Source organism: Peromyscus eremicus, chromosome 14 (assembly GCF_949786415.1).
Source record: "Peromyscus eremicus chromosome 14, PerEre_H2_v1, whole genome shotgun sequence".
NCBI classification, from domain to species: Eukaryota; Metazoa; Chordata; class Mammalia; order Rodentia; family Cricetidae; genus Peromyscus; species Peromyscus eremicus.
Window position 1 is genome coordinate 6631887 of NC_081430.1, and position 21552 is coordinate 6653438.

Here is a 21552-nt window from a genome sequence, read left to right on the forward strand (position 1 = left end):
AGATTAAAGGTGTGCCCTCCAGCCTCAAGGTCTGGATTAAAGGTGGGTGTCATCCAGCCTCCTCCAACAAGGCCACACCTACTAATAGTGCCACTCTCTGTGAGTTTATGGGGGCCAAATCGTTCAAACTACCACACTTCCCTAGTTAGAGTAATGCTGTATGGAAGAGCACGCAGGCCAGCTTTCAAGTTCTGGCCTTGACTTCCCCAGTGACGAACTGTGACCTGGAACCACAGGCCAAATCAATCCTCTCCTCCACGTTGCTTTGTGTCTCAGCAACAGAAAACATGCGAGAGCAGCCTTAACCAGTGTGGAATGCATGGTGTCAATAAGTGCATGGGTGCGTTGATCAGCCACGTGGTGGGCTACAAAGTATGTCTCAGTACGTCGGAAGCACTGACATTACACTGCAGATGCTTTTTAACTACACTAGAAAGCAATAACAGCGATATATTGGAAAACTGACAGCTGCAGGTTAAACAATGTGGGCCCTTGTCATTACTCATATTGGTTAGACGTTATTCAGCCTATACATGCGAGGATGTGAAATGTATTTTGATTCAAATAAAAGATGGGAGGCCGCATGATTAAAGGAGACTGCTCCGCTAACGCCCATGGGAAAACACTGAGGTCGGGCCACAAAACGAGACATGTGATCAAATATTTGTGTTTTAAAAAAATCTTATTTACTCTTGTGTATTTGCATACATGTCATGCCACATGTTGGCGGTCAGAGGACGACTTTGTGGAGTCAGTTCCCTCCTTCCACCTTTCTGTGGGTTCTGCTGACTGAACTCAGGCTGTCTGACTTGTGTGGCAAGTGCTTTGCCCACTGGGCCCTCTCACTGGCCCAAATATCTGAATTTTAGATTTTTACACACTCCATTATTCATGCTCAGCACTGTGCTGCACTGAAATTGTGTGTGTGTATGTACACATGTGTGCATGTGTTTATGCATGTGGAGTCCTGAGGTTGGTGTTGGATGTATTTTGTGGGGGACCAGCCCCTAATTTTTTGGCCAGGGTACTCTTGAGCAGGGAGAAGTGGGAAATATTTGGATAGAAAGAGATACCTAGACGATGAGAAGACAGAAACACAGGATAGCCTTGGGAGGGCCTGGGTCAAAACCCACCGGCCTAAAAAGGGCTTTTTATAACAATGCCAAGGGTTGAGGCCAAAAGACCTCCCCTGCTAGATACAACCAAGTGTAGACCCTTCCAAACACCTGGTACTCAGGCCCATGACCCAATCATCCTCTTATACAGTCCTGCTGGGTAAAGCCACTAGGAAACCTTGGTGGGCTCCAACAGTATTTCTGCCTTCCACACTACTTTTTGAGGCAGTCTCTCTCTCTCTCTCTCTCTCTCTCTCTCTCTCTCTCTCTCTCTCTCTCACCTTGCGACTCACATTGCTTAGACTGGCTGGCCAGCTAGCCCAAGTCATCTGCCTGTCTACATGACTCTCTCATCCCTCCTATGCTGGGGTTACTGTGTGTACTGCCACACCTGGCTTTTTTCTTTTTTTTTTTTTTCTATTTAATTTTAACCTTAGCATTGTTTATTTTCTTATATTTTGATATCGTAGTAAAGCCACCTCAGCTTCTGCTAGGATAAGCTTAAACCTTTCAGATCTGGTTTTCTTCATTCCTTCCCTCTCCCCCATGGCCTACTGTCTTCCAAAGGGTCTTTTAGTCCAATCTGCTGGGAGAGAGATATCTGGGTCCTGAAGTTTGGCTTGCAAGCTTACATCCAGCCATTGCTTATGAGCCCCACACTCCGCCTTGTTCCTACTGTGATCCCTTGTGCATGTCCTGGCACTCAGGTCCTCTAGTTTAGATCTGGATGGAGCAGGGAGAGTGGATTTTTCCTTTCCCTTCTACCTCTTCTGCCAGTTGACACACAACTTAGCTCTTCTGCAATCAAATGTTTTTCTCCCACCTTCCTGGCAGCCACTTCCCAAATAATTGACTCAGAAGCTTAATATTACTTATAAATTCTCAGCCAAGAGCTCAGGCTTGTTAATAGCTAACACTTACACTTAAATTACCTCATAATTCTTACCTATGTTTAGCCACGTGGCTTGTACGCCTGGCTTTTTATGTGGGTGCTAGTTATCAGATCTCAACTCCCCATGCTTGTGAGGGTGGTACTTTACCAACTGAGCTGGTGTTATGTCCCCATGTCCTGAAGAAGGTTTTGATCTTTTGTAAACCACGTGGTCTATGCTCCCTTACCTCAGCTCCTACTTGAATCCACATATAAAAATCACCTCGCCTTCACTCATGTTCCTCTCTGTTATCTAGAACTTTATGATACACTGTAAATATTCATCAGAGTCACTGCATTTTAAGAACCTGCTGTTGTGAGTGATGGCTGAGTCAACTGGACAGAAGAAGAAAAAAACCCCCAATATATTATCTTCTCGTTCAATAAGAATTAAAAAGTTGAGAAAAACCAGCTATGGAAGATGTCCCCACACACTTGCAGATGAGTTCACAGCAGCTATTTCTACAGCTCAGGCTGAGTCACACGGCCACAGGACACTGACACCTGACGTCAGCTAAGAGCTGCTGAAAGATGCCAGGTCACCTTGTCCTCAGAGACACGTCTTGCTTTGTCCTGTCCTTCTCCTTCACTCTGTCCTTTGGTTTTCAATTAGCCTCCAGAAAGTGAAATATGCCATCTCCCCAGGCCCTTACCTTGTCCCCAAGCCTGAGCCCATCTCTGCTCTAATTGTCCATTGCTCTTCTGTCTCTTTAGGGATGTGTCAAGATGGGTTGACATCTGAGACCTTGTTTTCAAGACAGTCACACCTCAGAATCCAGGACAGCCTATAACTGGCTGGGATGTCTGGAGTGGACGCTGGCAGCCTGCGTTTTTAGCTAGCTTCCAGGTGGTCCTGATGCTGCCTGTCTGGGGCTTATTCTCAGCAAACCCAGTTTCTTTGCTAAAGGGGAGAGAGAATGCTGACCAAGGGTCTAGGATGTACTCAAAGGATTTTGTGTGTTGTAAGAAGTTGAGATATTTCCAACTCTGTTCCTCTTAAGATTGTTTTAGAGACAGACAAGTGGTACAGAAAACCGAGGCTGGCTGTTCTCAATCTGAAGGCCAGCCTGGGGTACAGAGCAACACCCCACTCCATATATATATATCATATATATTATATATATATGGAGGAGTTTGGGAAAGCTAAGTTAGAAACTATGAAATCATCTTGGAAACCCACAGAGAGGAGCATCCAGCAGTACCTCAGAACTTCTTAGAGAAAGCCAACCTGAGGGCCAGCCAGGAGACTGAGCCAGACTCCCTGCCCTCTGGGGTGGGGGCTCTGGATGAGGCCTGAGGGGCAGCAATGTATGCTGCTTTCTGGGCTTCACAGTCGCTGTTTAAGAATGGATCTTCTCTAGGCCCTTATTTTGCTGTTAAGTAAAGTAAATACCAAGCGTTAAGTGACTTACTAATTAGCTAAACAGCTAATTAGAGAGAGAGAGCCATCTTCCAGCTCAGGGCAAGCAAATCCAGGTTCTCCCTGCTCCATCACCCACAAGCAGCCAATGTCTGAAGAAACACAGACAACTGAGGTTACAGTAGGCTGTGCTCTCTTTCATCCGTACAGCCTGTCTAGCCAGATAAAATAGGAATGCCCTTTCAGGAAGGGAACAGAATTTCCTTCCTTCTTTCCTTCCCTCCTCCCTTCCCTTCCCTTCTCTTCCCTCCCCTTCCCTCCCCTCCCCTCTCCTGAGATAGTCTCATCTGTAGATCTGACAGGAACTCACCGTGTAGCTCAGGCTGGTGATCCTTTCTGCCTCGGCCATCCGAATGTCAAGATTACAGGCACACGCCGCTATGCTTCACTGTTTTGTTTGTTTAATGACTGGTATGAAGGCAAGCACATGCTCCAAAATTATCACTGACAACCAGCCTCATGCCTCCTAATTATTAGTAAAAAACAATAGTCTCAGTGGGATATGGGAAGCTGAGGCAGGAGGGTTGAAAGTTTGAAGTCAGCCTGAGCCACTAAGAGAGGTGCTGTCTCAGATTAGAGGTATGAACTGGTGAGATAGCTCATCGTGGAGGGGCTCTTGGTGCCAAGGCTGATGGTCTGAGTTCGATCCCATGGATCAACATGGTGAATGAAGAGAACCTACTTCCACAAGTTGTCCTGTGACCTCCACACATCCACTATAGGACTCATGTGCCCCCTCCCCATAATTAAATAAATGTAATAAAAAATGTAAGTGGAAAGGCATAGGGCTATATGTAGCTCAGTGGTAGAACACCTACCTAGAGTAAGCAGTCTTTGGGTTCAGTTTTTTCTTAGCACTGAAAAAACATACCAGCATTCCCAACTCATGAATTCTGAAAGAGATGGCCATTGTGGCCAGTAGAGCAAGTATGTTCACTTAATCATATACCAGAAAATAGTTGAACTCAGAGAACAGGTATCAAGAAATCAAGGAAAACTGCTGGGCGTGGTGGTGCACACCTTTGATCCAAGCACTCGGGAGACAGAGGCAGGAAGATCTCTGTGAGTTCGAGGCTAGCCTGGTCTACAGAGCAAGTTCCAGGATAGACAGGGCTGTTACACAAAGAAACCCTGTCTAGCCAGGCGGTGGTGGCGCACACCTTTAATCCCAGCACTCGGGAGGCAGAGGCAGGAGGATCTCTGTGAGTTCGAGGCCAGCCTGGACTACAGAGTGAGTTCCAGGACAGGCTCCAAAGCTACACAGAGAAACCCTGTATTGAAAAACAAAAAAACAAAAAAACAAAAAATAAAAACAAAACAACAACAACAAAAACCTGGTATTTATGTTTTTGAAGAATACTGTATTTATATGGTAAATTGTTACAGAATACTATTAATAACAGGATATAGAATAGATTTAGTTCTTAAAGAATCAAGCGAAAACCATACTTATAGATGGGAGTGGTGGCATATGCCTTTAATCCCAGCACTCAGAAGCCAGAGAGGTAGGTCTCTGTTTCCTGCTTTATTCAGTGAACCTGGGAGAGTGGGGCCTGAAAAAAATGAGATGGACTAAACACTGGTTCTCAATCTGTGGGTCTCAACCCCTTTGGGGATTTGAATTACCCTTTCACAGAGGTCACCTAAGACCATCCTGCATATCAGATATTTACATTGTGATTCATAATAGTGGCAAAATTACAGTTTTGAATTAGCAACGAAATAATCTTATGTTAGGGGTTGCAGCATTAGGAAGATTGAGAACCACTGGATTAAAGTCTCACGAAATAGCCAACTTTATTGAGAGCATTAGACAATTTATACTTGAGGGTTAGGAAGAGTCACCTGAGTAAATTTTACAATCACAAGGACAAGCCACATGCAGCAAAACCATGTCTTTCCATAGAGGCCTATGAATAACAACAGCTGAAGTCCACTCACTCCTGACCGCTACACCCAGGAGGAACACAAAAACACATTGCAAGACAGTTCTGTGTTTTGAAAAAACAGATCACAAGACTCTTGTCTGTTTTCTCACAAGCACTCAGACTTCTCACACTACTCCATTCTTGGACTGTGTTCCAATGGGTCTCTGAGTTCAAGGCCAGAACAGTTTATATAGCAAGTTCTAGGGCAGACAGGGCTGTATAGAAAGATTCTGTTCCAGACAATCACAGCAACAATAAGCAAAGTAACTGTATTTATAAAAATGTTAGAGCACGTTTCTCCCTAAATGTTTTCAATGAATTCCATAATAAACATACTAATGATTTACAGTATGAAGATGCTGTTTTCTAGAAAGAAATTCAAATAAATATAAACATATAAGAATCTGTGAGCTGCTTCCTGTGTGTGGGGAGCCAAACCAGGTCCCCTGTAAGAGCAAGTGCTTTCAACCACTGAGCCATCTGTCCATCCCCACTTCACACACTTTTTGCATGTGTTCAATTGAGTTACTGCTTTAATTTTCAGAAACGTGACGCTAACTGCCATTTTATATTAGTCTATTGAAGCCCAGAGACTCCATGTGTATACGGTGTTTATCATTCAGGTACTTGTCAGTGTGGAAAAGTTGCCAAGGCTATAAAGCTTTCTCTATGGATTTTTTGGACTTTTATCGTCTCATACATCTACATATAGATATCACATATCTACATACATATAGTTCTACAACTGAGCTGCAACCCAGCTCTTTTTATTACTTGAACATGAGGTAGTGAGATTTTAATGTTTAAAAGTTACTTTTGCCTGCCTATCTTTCTTACGGTAGCAACCAGTCTCTCAGATAACTTTACATTATCCCTACACCCTGGCCCCCATACCAGTGTATTGTACAGGATTTTACGTTCCATAGGATTGGCCTTGGAGAGCACAGAACTGACGCTGTCACTTCCAGTATCGGGTTACTAAAGACTGGCTTCTTTCTTGGGCTCCCCATAACCACTTAAAGCTGAGGGAAAGCCAGCTCACGCTCTCAGGGCTTCAGGTGGCCTGAGTGGAGACTGGAAAAGAGGGAGAACTGAGGAATCCGAAACAGTGAGTCAGCTGGGAAGCAGCTCCTGCAGCCTCCAGAGGGTGGCAGCCCCAGCAGCCTCCAGAGGGTGGCAGCCCCAGCCAACCGCTTGACTGTAGCCATACAGGTCCTAGGCTCTTAGGGGCAAAGCTACTGCCAGATAAAGACCAAAGGAAACAGTGAAGTCATGAATGTGTACCTAAAGCTGGTGAGTAGTAGAATAATTTATTATGCTAACTAAGTTAACCATGTGTATAATTAGTTCAAATTTTACTTTAAAGGTAAAACAGGGCTGGATGTAGCTCAGTTGATAAAGCATTTGCCTAGCATGCATGAAGCCGGATGTTTAATCTCCAGCCCTGCACAAATCCTGTGTGGTACAAGCCTGTAATCCCAGCATTTGGGAGGTGAAGGCAGGACAAACAGAAGTTCAAGGTCACATTCAGTTCAAGGTCACATTTGGCTATATAGAGTAGAGGCCAACTGTAAGCTATGTACGACTGTCTCACAAAACAAAAGCTTCCAGAAGCTTTCATGGAAAGACATGGTTTTAGTTTTTTTTTTTTTTCTTCCAAGACAGAGTTTCTCTGTGTAGCTTTGGAGCCTGTCCTGGATCAGGCTGGCTTCGAACTCACAGAGATCCGCCTGGCTCTGCCTCTGGAGCCCTGGGATTAAAGGCATGCGCCACCACTGCCCAGCAACAAGGCTTTAGCTTAAGGCTTTCATGAAGTTCTTGCTATTGGAGTATGTGCCTCCATCCTTATGTGGCTCAAAATTACCATCAGCTTTGGGAAAATGTTAAGTCACTTTCCATATTTGTTATAGGCTAGAAAAGAAAAATTTCAGGTGTTTCTCAAATATAAGTGCTGCATGTCCTTCTCCTTTATTTATTTAGCTTTTGTGGCAGGGCCCTGTTCATGCTAAGCAATACCCCAGACCAAATGAGCTGGGGATTTTTTTTTTTAACTTTTGCTTGAACTGTACAGTTATTCTCAGTATAAAAAACAAAAGAAGCATAGATGTGGGATGGTACAGTTGGGACATCTTGGTCATTGGTCACCAGCCCTCAGTTAACTGCCCATTTTCTGTTTGGCTACTTTAGGAACAGGGAGAGTCAAATATACTGCAATTCAATGACCTTCAGTTTTTACTTATGCTCTCTTAAAATGAAAACTTCCTTAAATATTGATAAAATTAAATGTGAAATATTGAATATGAAATGTATAAAAGTCAACATAAAACATTCTGTGGTAAATAGAATATAATGTGTAATATTTTATCTTTGATATATTCAAAATGTTGTTTTAAATCCATGTATTAGAAGTAGATTTAATTTACTGTTTATGAAGCATGACTGCTGTGTATCCTAGCTAGCAATAAACACTTGTCAAATTAGTGAACCAAATTTTATTATTACCATTATTATTAGAGTTACCTTTCCTTTCCATACAGCCCAGGCTGGCCTCAAATTCGCAATTCTCCTGCCTACACTTTTGAATGCTGAGATTAGCGTGTGCCACTACACTGTTTTAAAGATTTTTTTTTAACTAAAACAAACACATCAACTGGGTGGTGGTGGCACACCCCTTTAGTACCAGCACTTGGGAGGCAGAGGCAGGCGGATCTCTGCAAATTTGAGGCCAGCCAGGTTTACAGGGTGAGTTCGAGGACAGCTGGGGCTGTTAGAGAAACTCTGTCTCAAAAACAAACACATCAGTACAGGCTCTATGATGTGACTACCATTTAATTTCACACCTTACTTATGTAGGTGGGGAGGAAGCAAAATAATAGAGACTTCTGTAAACTGATGGTGGTACTTTCTTCCTTGCCTTTTTTTTTTTTCTCTCAAAGGACTATCTTCTAAAAACATCAGAGTCTAGGGCAAGATGGCTCAGTGGGTATACCTGCCATCAAGTCCATGACCTAATTCAATGCCTGGGACCCACATCTGCGAAGGCAGGGCACTGACTGCTGCCAAGTTGGCCTCTGACCTCTATATGAGCATGATGGGCACGTGTGTGCAGGCACACACATACACACCCACTAAATAAATGTAATAAAAAAGGAATATCACAGGAATGGAGAGATGACTGATTAGTCAAGAGACTGACTGGGGTTCAGTTCAAGCCCCCACATGGTGACTCACAAGTGTCCACGATTCCAGTTGCAGGAATCTGACAGCTCCTGCCCTGCGTTGGCAATGCGTACGTGTAATGCCTAAGCACACAGGCAGGTGAAACACCCATGTAAATGAAAAAGGAACATCACGTTAGAGGAGTAATTTCTCACCTCCAAGGCATTTATTATGGTAGGCTTTAATGTCAACTTGCCACCAATCAGAATCTTGAAGAGTCCTAACCGACGTAGGAAGCCCCGCCCAATTGTGGGTGGCACCTTCCGGTAGGAACACAGGTTTAAAAAGGCTGTTAAACTGACTTGTGCCATCATTGCTGAAGATTCCTTTGCTTACAGACCAGCGTTTCTCCAGGGAATTCTGGGTTCCAGCACAGGGAAGTGCAGAGGCACCCACCTGTGGACTAAGTGACCACTGGCCACCTCTCAGTGAGACAGTTTTTCCGGAACCACTCCAGCTGTTGACAACCCAGCCTCATGGACTAACACTGGCTGCTCAACATCTCAAGTGTGATTTGGCCCTGGATACTATTTAAACATTTACTAAATTATGATTCTCTATGTATTTCCATCCCCTTGGTTCTGTTCCTCTAGAGGACCTGACTGAAACAGCAGTGAATACACTGCCTTGACCCAACAGGTATAAGAACTTCTTACTCTGACCTTGGGGAGTGTTTTTTAGCCACATGCCCCTTTTTGTTTCAACTTTTGCCTTCTTGAACCTTTCCATTGCCCTGACAGCAAAATTACTTCATGTAGCTCAAGGGTAAAGGCTACAAAGTTTCCCAAATAGTCAGGTTTATTACATTGTTACCGTTGAGAACAGGATCCTCAGAGAATAAAATCACCTGAATATATATAAATACAAACAGACCCTTTAACACGTACCCTTTAAGCTCTTAGCAAAGAAATAGACACAAGGAAAATACAAGTAGCATGGAACTATATATTTCCATACTTAACAACTGTTAGTAACTTTTGAGATGTCACTGGTAGCAAACACACACATTTGGGTTAATGTCCATTTCACCGTGAAGACGACCTAAAGAACAGAATAAGTCCTCTGCCCCCTAAATTTTCTGAAACACGGTCTTACACTCTAGCCCAGGCTAGCCTGTAAGCTCATTATGTAGCCCAAGCTAGCCTCCATCTTGCAGCAACCCTTCTGCCTTAGCCCCCGAAATGCTTGGGTTATAGGTCTGATTGTTCAAATACAGCAGTCTAACCATGTCCAAACACAGCAGTTTTTATAGCTAAGAAATTTAGCCATTTAAAAGTATTTGGATTGGAAAAAATTATGACACTTGTATTAGAAAGTAATGTAAAAAAATAAAAAGTGCTTGCCAGGTTCCAAACCCGAAGCCTGAGTTAGATCCCAGGGAAGAGAAGGGAAGTTCTCTGACCTCCACGCCTGCTCTCACACACTGTGGTCATTTGAAAAAGGCCCCCATGGGGAGTGGCACCATTAGGAGGTGTGGCCTTGTTGGAGGAAGTGTGTTCCTGGGGGCGGGCTTTGAGGTCTCAGATGCTCAAGCCATGCCCAGTGTGGCATTCTCTCTTCCTGCGGCCTTCAGATCCAGTCACAGAACTCTCAGCTCCTCAGCACCATGTCTGCCCGCACACCACAACGCTTTCCACCATGATGATAATGGATGAAACCTCTGAACTGTAAGCCAGCCCCAACTAAACGTTTTCCTTTATAAGAGTAGCTGTGGTCATGGTGTCTCTTCACAGCAACAGAAACTCTAACAAGATACATCCCCACCGCACACTACACTAGTAAATAAAAACAGCTCTGAGAATATACGCAAGGGTTTTTAAAAAGCCATTTATTTAAAAAACTGGTTTGTCAAATCACATACACGAGCAGAAGGAACAGCTATGGAGGTGGCCCTGTGACACAGACTCCAGTGAGTGTCCCACGGCCCCTGAAAACAGCTGAAAAGGGGCCTGCTCAGTGAAGTTAAGCTTCAGGCTCCTACCCAGCCCCTTGTTGAATGGCTTTGATTAGCATACAGTGCGAGGTAGAGTCCCAAGTGTGTTAGCCGATGCCTCAGGGCTCCGCTTAAACAAAACAGAAATGAAAACCCCTTCCCCTCCGAGCAGGGAGGCCTCGCTTATCATTTTTTTTCCCTTGGTGCAAACAGAAGCCAAGTTCCCCTCCCCATAACGCTTCAGCGTTCCCAACCAAAAGTGTGGTGTTCGGCAGTGTGCTCCGGACATTTAATTTTCTTCACCTTCTGATTCGGATTCTAAGAGACAAGAAAGAGAAAAATCAGGTATTTTATCAGATTCCTTTACATGAGCTTCTAATGAGCATCCCAGAGCTGTGGTCAGCCCGGGACAGATTTACATGTATTAATTAGACAAAACAGTTACACGGGAGGGCAGATGGAAAACCTCGGTAAGGTTCGTTTCCCAGCGAACTTCGGCCGTCTAAGAACACACGCATCCCTGGGTAGTTTAAGCTCTGACTCTAGGACACGCTTTCATTCTGGCTTCTGTCTCCAGCATGGCCCACATGGTAAAGGTGCCGAAACCCTGTTCAATCGCACCGCATGTGGCCAAGCCACACCACTTCATCCTCCTCATCTTCCACAAAGTGGATAATCTGAGTTCCTTTTTTTATATTTCTTTTTAAAAAAATTGTATTACCTTGCTTTTAGATGTAGGCGAAAGAAAATGCGTGTGTACGAAGACACATTAAGAGTTTTAAGGAAAGCGAGGGGAGAGGACCTGAAAAAGTGGCCATCGGAGTTGTGAGTTACCTTCTTCTGCATTTTGTAGCCACTCCACAAACTTCTTCATCTGGTCAAGAAAGACACTTTTGCCCTTGGCGGCATGGGCCTCCTTATACCACTTCAGGATCGCCTCCTCGCTCAGAACGTCGGCTGCAGATGGAAAGCAGGGGTGCCAAGTTACCACAGGAATGGCATGTTTAAAAAGACTGCTGTGGGGGCGGTGCTGGAGAGCTGGCCGACGAGTGACGGGCACTTTCTGCACAACCATGAGGACGAGAGTTCAGATCCCAGCGTGGATCTGAGTCCAGACTATGCTTATAACCGCGGCTCCAAGGGTGTGTGTGTGTGTGTGTGTGTATACAGGAGGATTGCTGCAGCTTATACCCCTGGCTCCAAGGGTGTGTGTGTGTGTGTGTGTGTGTGTGTGTGTGTGTGTGTGTGTGTGTGTGTACAGGAGGATTGCTGCAGCTTATACCCCTGGCTCCAAGGGTGTGTGTGTGTGTGTGTGTGTGTGTGTGTACAGGAGGATTGCTGCAGCTTATAACCCTGGCTCCAAGGGTGTGTGTGTGTGTGTGTGTGTACGTACAGGAGGATTGCTGCAGCTTATAACCCTGGCTCCAAGGGTGTGTGTGTGTGTGTGTGTGTGTGTGTGTGTGTGTACAGGAGGATTGCTGTGGCTTTTAACCCTGGCTCCAAGGGTGTGTGTGTGTGTGTGCATGTGTGTGTACAAGAGGATTGCTGCGGCTTATAGCCCCAGCTCGAAGGGTCTGTGTGTGTGTGTATATGTGTGTATACAGGTAGATTGCTGCGGCTTATAACCCTGCTCCAAGGGTCTGTGTAGAGGGACAGGATTGCTGGGCTTGTTGAATCCTACAGAGCCAATGAGAAAACATGAGCCTCTAGTTCAGGGTAAAACGTGATAGAGGACACCAGACTTCTTCTTGTCTCTGTTAGTCTCTGTCTCTCTCCCCCCTCCCTCCCTCCAAGATCATTTAAAGCAGCACGGAGCCACACCCCACACCCTTACAATCAGCTCGGTTCTGTCGATAACAGTGATGGCACCATATCAGTCAGGATACAGTTCAAGCCACACAGGTCAGTACTGGGCTGAGGAAATCTTTCTTGCAAATGAATCAGCAATTCCAACGTTTTAGAAAACCATGTCCCGACAAGTTCTACCACATAATGATTAAGGTGCAACCTCAGCTATGAGGCACACACACACACACACACACACACACACACACACACACACACACACACGAGCCTAGGAGCAGGAAGCTGAAGAATCAGGAACAGCACTGAATGCTAAACTAGTCGGCCCACACAGGACCTGGTCTTGTAAAACAAGGAACAACCATATGGCTATTTGCTCTTCTATTTGGTTTCCCTTTTGTTTGTTAAGGAGAAACAGCAACCAGAAAGATGAAGGTCGGATGCAAGGAAGATGGCGGCAGGCAGACAAAGACGAGCGGCAGGGGCAGGACCAGCAGGCAACCCCACCTTCCACACCACACGCTGCCATTAAATTACCACCATGCTCCGGGATAACAGCCTGTGCCACAGTGCAGTCTCCCCGTACCACAGTAAGAGAAAGGCACAGCAAGAAAGTTTCAGGTATCTGTTATCTACAACTGTAAATGGGCACCCCATGAAGTTATCATGAATGACCATGAATTGAGGACACTTAAGGGCAGGGAAATATGAAAAAACAAAACAAAACAAAACAAAACAAAACAGCCTACGTACTCTGCAGTGTCCTAAGGGTTGTCTTTTGGGGTGGTATCCCCTGTAAGAGTCTATTCCATTACATGTACTGATAAGTAGATGTGACATTGATGCATCATTTTAATGACACATTTGCAATTAAAAATAATTTTAAATTACTTACTATGGCATTCATTTAAAGCATAGTACCACTTTCATAAGAAATTCATTTAAGTCTTCCTTTCCTTTAAACAAACAAACAAGCTTGCTTTTAGAAAGGGCTCTTGGATTAAACTCAAGAAATGGGTAAATAAATGATTAAAAAAAAATGGGGCGGGGCACTGGAGAGATGGTTCAGTGGTTAAAAGCCCTGGCTGATCTCCCAGAGGACCCAGGTTCAATTCTCAGTACCCATGTGGCAGTTAACAATCATCTGTAACTCTAGCCCCAGAAAAGAGAATGACCTCTTCCGGCTTCGACAGGAACTAGGCACACACACGGTGCACGGACATATAGACAGAACACCCACACATATACACGATGTGGCTGGTTTAGAACACAGGGGTTTGTTTAACTTTTTAAAGAATCATTTGATACCCTACATTTTGCAAAGGAAAGATGTGTGGATTTGTTCATTTGTAAGTACAGGATACCCCGGTACATAATAGTCACAGCCCTATACAATTATTCTTATCCTCTAGCCTTTCTGTTGCTTCCAAAACCTCCACCAGACCAAGCCCATTTTTTGTAAAGGGACAGAGCAGGGGGTTATGGTCCCAGGAAGTGACTTGTTGCTGTTCAAGACAGCTTTGCAGAGATTTATTTGTCAAGAATACTAATTGGGGGTTTTAAGATCACTTGTAACTAGTACTTTGTCTGTAAGACACTTCTACTTAGACTTCAGAAACTCTTTTGATCACTCACCCCCAGGACTGCAAGAGTTTTCAGCACATATGTCCAGCCATATGCAGCTTTTGTCTCTCTCTCCAACTACTATTGTTATAAAAATGGGTTGGTTATAAGACACAACAAATATGGGTAATTGATAAAAATATAAATGGAAACTGCACTCTTTCCACACATTAATGAATGGGGATCATACACAATGAGCCAGACAACTGATGTCACCTGCTGCTCAGAGGCACTAGGCCTTCTGAAGGCAGAGCTCATGCTAGGGTTTGTCACCTCACAGAGGACAAAAGGGGCCATGCACATACTAAAATGTGTCAAAGTCAGGAGTGGAAATGACACCAAAAGACTGGCAAAGCCACATCAAATATATCTACACACACACACACACACACACACACACACACACAAATGTAAAACCACCCAACAGTACAATGGAGAGGTCTGAGAAGTTAAGAATCTCATTTGTAAGTCTTTAATCCCAGCACTCAGGAGGCAGAGGCAGGCAGATCTCTGAGTTCAAGGCCAGCCTGGTCTACAGAGCGAGTTCCAGGATGGCCAGGGTTACACAGAGAAACTCTATCTCGAAACAAACAAACAAACAGAACCCCATTTATTAATGAATATTTGTTGAAAGACCAAATTTCTAGCACCAGGGAATTATTACTAAAGAGCTAGAGCCACAGCCTGGGACAGTTAGGCATACCTGGATGTCAAAAAGTTTAGGAGGGGCTGGAGAAATAAATAGCTCAATGCACAAGAGTGCACACCCCTCGCCCCTGCCCCAGGTCCTGTTGGTTCCCAGAACTTACAGGGGTGGCTCATGACCAACCACATGGACTCCTTCATGAGAATCTGATGCCTCTGGCCCTGGAGGGCATCAGCATACACATATACCAGGTGTGGCGCACGCCTTTAATCCAGGCACTGGGGACAGAGAGGCAGGTGGATCTCTGTGAGCTCAAGGCCAGCCCGGTCTGTGTAGTATTTTTCTGAGAGAAGGTTTTACTCTCTAGCCCAGGCTAGCCTAGCTCAGGCTAGCCTTGCCTCCTCCTGCCTTTGCCATTTGTGTGGCTGGGATTACAGGCAAGAGACACTGGGCTTAGGTTTAAAAAAAGGAATTAATTCCTGAGGAATTAAGAAAGGGAGGGACATTTTTATCCTAAGCAAAAGTGGGATAGGGGTTTGTTAAAATTACAAGCGTTCCCTCAGACTAGATGATACATATTTTCCTTCCATCTTGCAATTTTCACAAGTTGGGAACTCTTTTGTCTATGTGATTTCCAGCACTGAACAAGAATAGCCATATAGCATGCGTTCATCACACAAACAGTAGACAAACCCAGGGATAGAACAGAGAGGCTGAGAACCACGGAGCTTTACAACATGTTATTATATACTTAAGTCTAAAACTATACTACTGGAAACTTAAAAAACTCAGAATTATACATCGGGAGTGTCACATAAGGACACACGTCAGAAGATAATTTCCCCAAGTACGCTGGGAGTATTTCCCGAGAAGGTAGAATATTATTTTAAGGTGTGTTACTTTTGTTTATGTGGCATTTGTTTAACTGTGTGAAGCTGTGTTACTGTGCCTGTCTAAAACCCCTGATGGGCTAATAAAGAACTGAACGGCCAATGGCGAGGCAGGAGGAAGGATAGGCGGGGCTGGCAGGCAGAGAGAATGTATAGAGGGAGAAATCTGGGAGGAAAGAAAAGAGACCTAGGAGCCAGAGAAGGGGAGGAGGAACGAGAGAAAAGGAGGACTCCAGGGGGCCAGCCACCCAGCCACACAACAAGCCACGGAGAAAGAGTAAGAGTTACAGAAGTTTTCCAGGACATCCCTCAGTTATGGAGGGACCCCTGGCTACAAGCCTGTAGCACGAGTGCCTGTGGGGAATACTTCCCAACACTGTAGGGAATATGGTGAGACTCACCTGTTTTATTTCATTTGTTTATTTTTAGTTATTTCATTATTTATATGTATGAGTGTTTTGCCTGCATATAAATCTGTTCACCATGTGGGTGCTGGGAATCAAATCCTGGTCCTCTGGAAGAACAGCCAGTGCTCTCAACTACTAAGACAGCCCTGCTTTCCCCTGGGACTCAGTTTTGTGGGGTTTTTTAGTTTGTTTTGTTTGGTTTTTTTGAGACAGGGTTTCTCTGTGTAGTTGTAGAGGCTGTCCTGGATCTCGCTCTGTAGACCAGTCTGGCCTCAAACTCACAGAGATCCACCTGCCTCTGCCTCCCGAGTGCTGGGATTGAAGGCGTGCACCACCAAAAAAAGATGTACAGAAATAAGAGAACGGGAAAAGCCCAGAGGCAAAAGGTAGATGGGCTAATTTAAGTTAAGGAAAGCTGGCTAGAAACTAAGCCACACTAAGGCCGGGCATTCATAAGTAAGAATAAGCCTCCATGTGATTTATTTGGGAGCTGGGTGGTGGACCCCCCCCCCCCCAAAAGAGCAAAAACCTCCAACAACAGGTGTTCACTTATTTTTCTTAAGGAAAAAAAAAAAAAAAAGAAAAAAAGAAAAAAAGAAAAAAAGCTTCTCAGAAGCCAGAGGTGTGGGCCCCCTGGAGGGGACGTTACAGGACAGGTAGTTGTGAATGCATGGTGTGGTGCTGGGAAGCGAACTCAGGTCCTCAGCACTAACAGCTCATCCATCCCTCTAACACCTTAGTCCGCATTTTAGCAAATTCTCCAGCTGAGTCTTACACCCACTGGAGCTGGGAAGAGAGAACATAAACCCACTGTTCATCTAGGCTTTCCGGGCACGACACAAGCGCATCTGAGTCCTCAGGAACAAACGAAGCCATATCTCCTGCTGCACAAGCACCTATTGTGTGGAGTAATCGCAGTTAAAACAATAAACACGGTAACCTAGCAACGCTCTGAACGGTGGTGGGAACATCCGTTCTCCAGGGATTCCTTGTTCTCAAGAGGAAATGTACAATATTTTACCCAAGAAAATAGGCTGTAAGTATAAGTCTCAGGGAAAATTACAAAATTACCGAAAAATAATAATTTAACATCTCAGTGATTTATCTTTAGGTCCCTACTGAAAAAGTTTTCTGATTTCTGTTCAAACCAGCAAAATAAACGTGATGCTGGGGCCCTTCCCGCCACAGGCAGGACTGACTTCCGTTATTTAAGAGGCGTGAGTGAAAGGCTTACGGAAGAGCCGCCGCCTCTGCCTTTTATTTTCCGGCGATTTTATAAATTTCAGGTCACTGTCCCTTGGCATCTGGGACTGGAAACTCGTAACTGAAGTAGTTTTAGTTCCTGCCATTAGTCGCTCTGAGGAGCATAATGGGGAAGGACGCTGGCATTGATAGGCACGGTGAAATCTGAAGGGCTTCAGCGGTTCATACCACTTACAGGCCATTAGTTCTGATCTGAACCCCGCCCCGTCTCCAAAAGACTCATGTTTTGAATGCTTGTCCCCCATCTCGTGGTGCTATGACAGGCTGTAGAGCCTTTGGCAGGAGGGAGCGGGTGGCAGAAATCAGTCACTGGGAGTGGGTCTCTGAGAGTTATACCCAGCCCCGGTACTTCCCATGAAGAGCTCCAGCCACAAGCCTACTGTCATGCGTTGAAACCACAGAAACCAATTTCTCAAATGGATACTTCTTTCTACAAGCTGTTTGTCAGGACCATGGTTAAAACAATACAAACTGATGTAACATAAACCATGCCAATGCCATGCCCAGTAAAAAGTCCTTTCTTTTTTTTCTTCATTTTGTGTGAATTAAATAAAATAGGGGCTCTTATAGGGAAATTAACATTTAACTATGGTGCCTCGGATAGAAAAACTTCTGATAAGACTGTTTGGTTTGGAGGTGGGGTGGGGACCGGTGTTGGGTCAGAAAGCAAATGTAGAACCCACTTACCCTCAGCCTTTGCAGTCCCAGGTGAGCCAGATGTGGCGCTGGCTGCAGAGCCTGAACGTTTCCCTTTTTAATCGTTTTCTGTAATGAGGGTTTTGCCTACAGGTGTGCACTCACAGCACATTCAGGCACCACATCAGAAGAGGCTGCCGGCTCCCCTGAACGTCATTACGGATGGTGGTGAGTCAGCACGTGGGTGCTGGGAACTGAACCCAGGTCCCCTACAAGATCAACAAGTGCTCCTAACCACTGAGCCACCTCTCCAGCTCCCAGGTTCGTCTTTTAAAATTCCCTTTATACACGTGCATTGGTATTGGGCCTGCATGTATGTCTGGGTGCCACGCGCATGCAGTGCTGGAAGGAGCTGGGAAGGGGTGATGGTCCCCAGCGAACTGGGTTACAGACAGTTGTTAGTAACCACCCGGGTGCTAGCATCGATTCTGGGTCCTCTGAAGAGCAGCCAGTGCTCTTGACTGTTGAACCATCTCTCTAACCCCTCAGGTTTGGTTTGAAATGATATTAAGAAAATGCCCCAGAGGCCGGCCCACAGGCCACACTGGTGGGGGCATTATCTCAGTTGAGATTCCCGTTTCCAAGTGACTCTAGCTGGGATTAAGTTGATAGAAAACTAACCAACACATTTGTTGTTCTGCAAACATAAAATATCACCCCAAAAGACTTGTAAGATATATTTGTATCAAGAATCTGGATGGTTGCTGGGTGGTGGTAGAGCACTCGGGAGGCAGAGGCAGGTGGATCTCTCTGTGAGTTTGGTCTACAGCCTGGTCTACAGAGTGAGATCCAGGAAAGGTCCCAAAGCTACACAGAGAAACCTTGTCTTGAAACACCAAAAAACAACAACAAAAACCTGGATGGCCAATTAAAATTCACAGTGAAATACCACTAAGCAGTCCAAAAATACCTGTTACTCAACCATGTAAAAATGTTATAACAATAACTAAGTAGACAACTTTGGGGGGCAGGGGTGAGAGATGCACCTGTACATCACCCTAACTAAACTCACTTGGTTAATGAGAAAAAAGACATGAAACGGGGCTGGCTGGGATAAAGGAGATCAGCAGGAGCTGGGGGTGAGGGGGCCGGAGTGGGTAAAGGGGTGTATGTGAATATGATCAAAAGACAGCATATGTAAAGAACACAGTAGGCAATTTAAGAACACAAAGGGAAAATAAACATTAAGCTTCTATTACCTTATCTTCGTGATATTATGCTACTTATGTATGTAATAACCTCTAATGAGCCTTTCGTAATGTTCAAAATGTATCTCCCAATTGCTCCCTCCCCGTCATTAAAACTACATCATCTAGCCCTAAAACAGCCCAGGATCACTTTTGTATGCTGTAGGTATGGAGACTGAGATCAGTTAGAGCATTTAACATTCATTTTTAGTGCTAGTTGTCATGGCAACCTGAACCTTATAAATACAGTGAAAAGACAGAAAATGTGAATTCTTAAAAATAGCCTTGCCTTGGAAAAACAGGAGAATGGCTGGGCCAAACAACCAAAATGTCGAGTGAAAGGCTCATTACTCCAATAACTTTCAAGTCAGGCTTACAGCACCGAAATGGGTCTGAACACAGTATATATAGCATTTTGATAACCACTGTTATTAGAGCTAATTGTTACAATTCAGAAGCAGACCCAATTATCTTATATAATTACATTTGTTCACTATAGCCAAGAAACAACCAGTTCATGCCCAGTCTTCTGGCAGATTTGACCAGTAAGAAATGTTCAGGTGCCCGCACACGGGTGCATGCCTTCTCTCTTTCTGTGATGCGGCCAACTCCCCAAATGCTCAGCAGTTAGCATCTCTGGTGTTCCTCCGTAAGGACAGGCTTGTGATCTCTGCCTTACCCAGCTCTGCTCTCAGGGCTTCTGAAAGCACTGAGGCACAGTGATTGGACATGAGAATACCTTTATAGAAGAGAACCACGATCTTCTGGAAGGCTTTCATGAAGTGGATGTTGTCGTAGCAGTATTCCTGAACCTTCTGCAGGAGGACAAGCTCTGACTGGCCTTGGGAGCTGAACACAGCCAGCAGGGGAGCGTATTGCTGGAAGAGAGCGGAGGAGAAAAGTGTGACCTGGGGCCAGTACTGTTGGAATCTCAGCACCGTGGAGGTTCATTTCCAGGTTGTTGTTATGGCCAATCAAAGCGAATTGTATAGCAGTGTATCTCCCTAGATTCTTTTTACTGTACCCACTAAAGAGACCAAATGAGACTCTGCCTATATTTCGGGCAACTGCAGAACCCACTGTGTATGCTGGACACTGTGGAAGTGGGATTGCATCCTCCAGGCCATGGCGCAGCCTTCCTGTGCAGTTAGGAGGGTGGGAGTCTACTTCCTGATGTCCCAGGCATCAAAAGCCACCTGAAGGGTCTTTCTGTTGTTCCTACACCCCCACTGTCTTTGGTTGCTTTCTCTAAGACCTACTCATCCCCTTTCAGGAGACTTCCCATCACTGCTGCTGGAACAGATGGCGCTCACTCTTCTCACCTCACGACCACTGGAGTCAGTATCTCTGGCCACCGAGTTCACACTCTGTCCTTGACTTCCTAACAACTCTATGCAAGATCTATGGTTCCCACTCACCTCAAGGCAAAGGCATGCTGATCTATACCTGAAAATATACAACTGACATCATCCATTTCTTCTCTAATTCTAATGTCTATTCATTGTTTACTCAAATAAAAGATTCGAGTATTTTTTTTATATGAAACACAGTCAATAGTTATCTCACATTTCTCTTCAATGCATGAACCTTAGGGTGACTCTGGATATTTCTGATGTTTTTAGTGAGAACCCACTTTGAGATGTTTCATGTTCTCATATTGGAGACATTTGAGGCAGCGGCAGATTTGAAAAGGAAAAATGTAGACAGGATACGTTTAATTTGGTTCTGGGAAATGCAGGTGGCACTCACTTGTTCTTTTGTTTCTTATTGTCTGTGACAGGGCCTCTTGTAGCCCAGACTGGCCTTGAACTGATCTTCCTGCCTTGACCTTCTGAGTGTTGGGGTTGTAGGAATGTGGCCCCACACCCAGCTCTGTCTCTCAGACTCCCAGGAGGTGCAGCTGACCCACCACAGAGCTGGTTCCGATTTAAGACCCCTTACCTTCAGGTGCTTGAGAGCTTGTTCTGCGACCAGCTCCTCCTTCTTGTTCCATTCAACAGCATTCATGATACAGGTCCACAGAAGCCCAATCACCGCTGTTTCCGGAAGATCGTTCCTTTTCATTTCCTCCTTGACATAAAGCACCACCTACATTTCACGGAGAGACAGTCAGTGAGCAACAGCATGTCAAATATAGACGTTGGGGTTATTCCTCTCGCTGGCCTGGTCAATAAAAGGTTTGGGGCAGGGTAGGAAAAGCTGTGCTCAACTTCTCCATTCCTGATACACAGCCTCAAATGACAAAAAGAAAGAAAACTGTAAGACCAATTTGTACCCCATAAACTTAGTTCTAGACAGAAGCTGGTAGACGGCATGGACTAAGAGAAGGCTTTGTTTTCTAGATAGTAAGTATAGGGATGAACCCTGTGGGTTCAGTAGAGTAGGGCACGTGAGTCTTCTTTAGGTTTAAAGAAAACAACAGGTCTGTGAATTTTTATCTCTATTTTTCAAAATTAAACTTCTTGATGGATATGTTATGGACTTGCAAAAA

At 44.8% G+C, this 21552-nt stretch overlaps 1 protein-coding gene and 1 long non-coding RNA gene across 2 annotated transcripts in view; one reads left to right on the plus strand and one right to left on the minus strand.

Annotated features, from left to right (window-relative positions):
* Window positions 1-10424: 10424 nt before the first annotated feature.
* The window catches only part of Bzw2 (basic leucine zipper and W2 domains 2), a 60916-nt gene continuing 49788 nt past the window's right edge, over window positions 10425-21552 (minus strand). Inside the window, exons 9-12 of the mRNA XM_059279581.1 lie at window positions 21003-21149; window positions 19801-19939; window positions 11381-11503; window positions 10425-10864 (exon numbers count right to left, since the gene is read on the minus strand). Of these exons, the coding sequence (XP_059135564.1) occupies window positions 10836-10864; window positions 11381-11503; window positions 19801-19939; window positions 21003-21149 (438 nt within the window). The 3' untranslated portion in view covers window positions 10425-10835. The remainder of the gene's footprint in view (window positions 10865-11380; window positions 11504-19800; window positions 19940-21002; window positions 21150-21552) is intronic.
* On the plus strand, window positions 16855-20534 carry LOC131924314 (uncharacterized). Its single transcript, XR_009382850.1, has 3 exons — window positions 16855-16951; window positions 19883-20006; window positions 20335-20534. It is a non-coding gene; the product is annotated as an uncharacterized LOC131924314 (long non-coding RNA).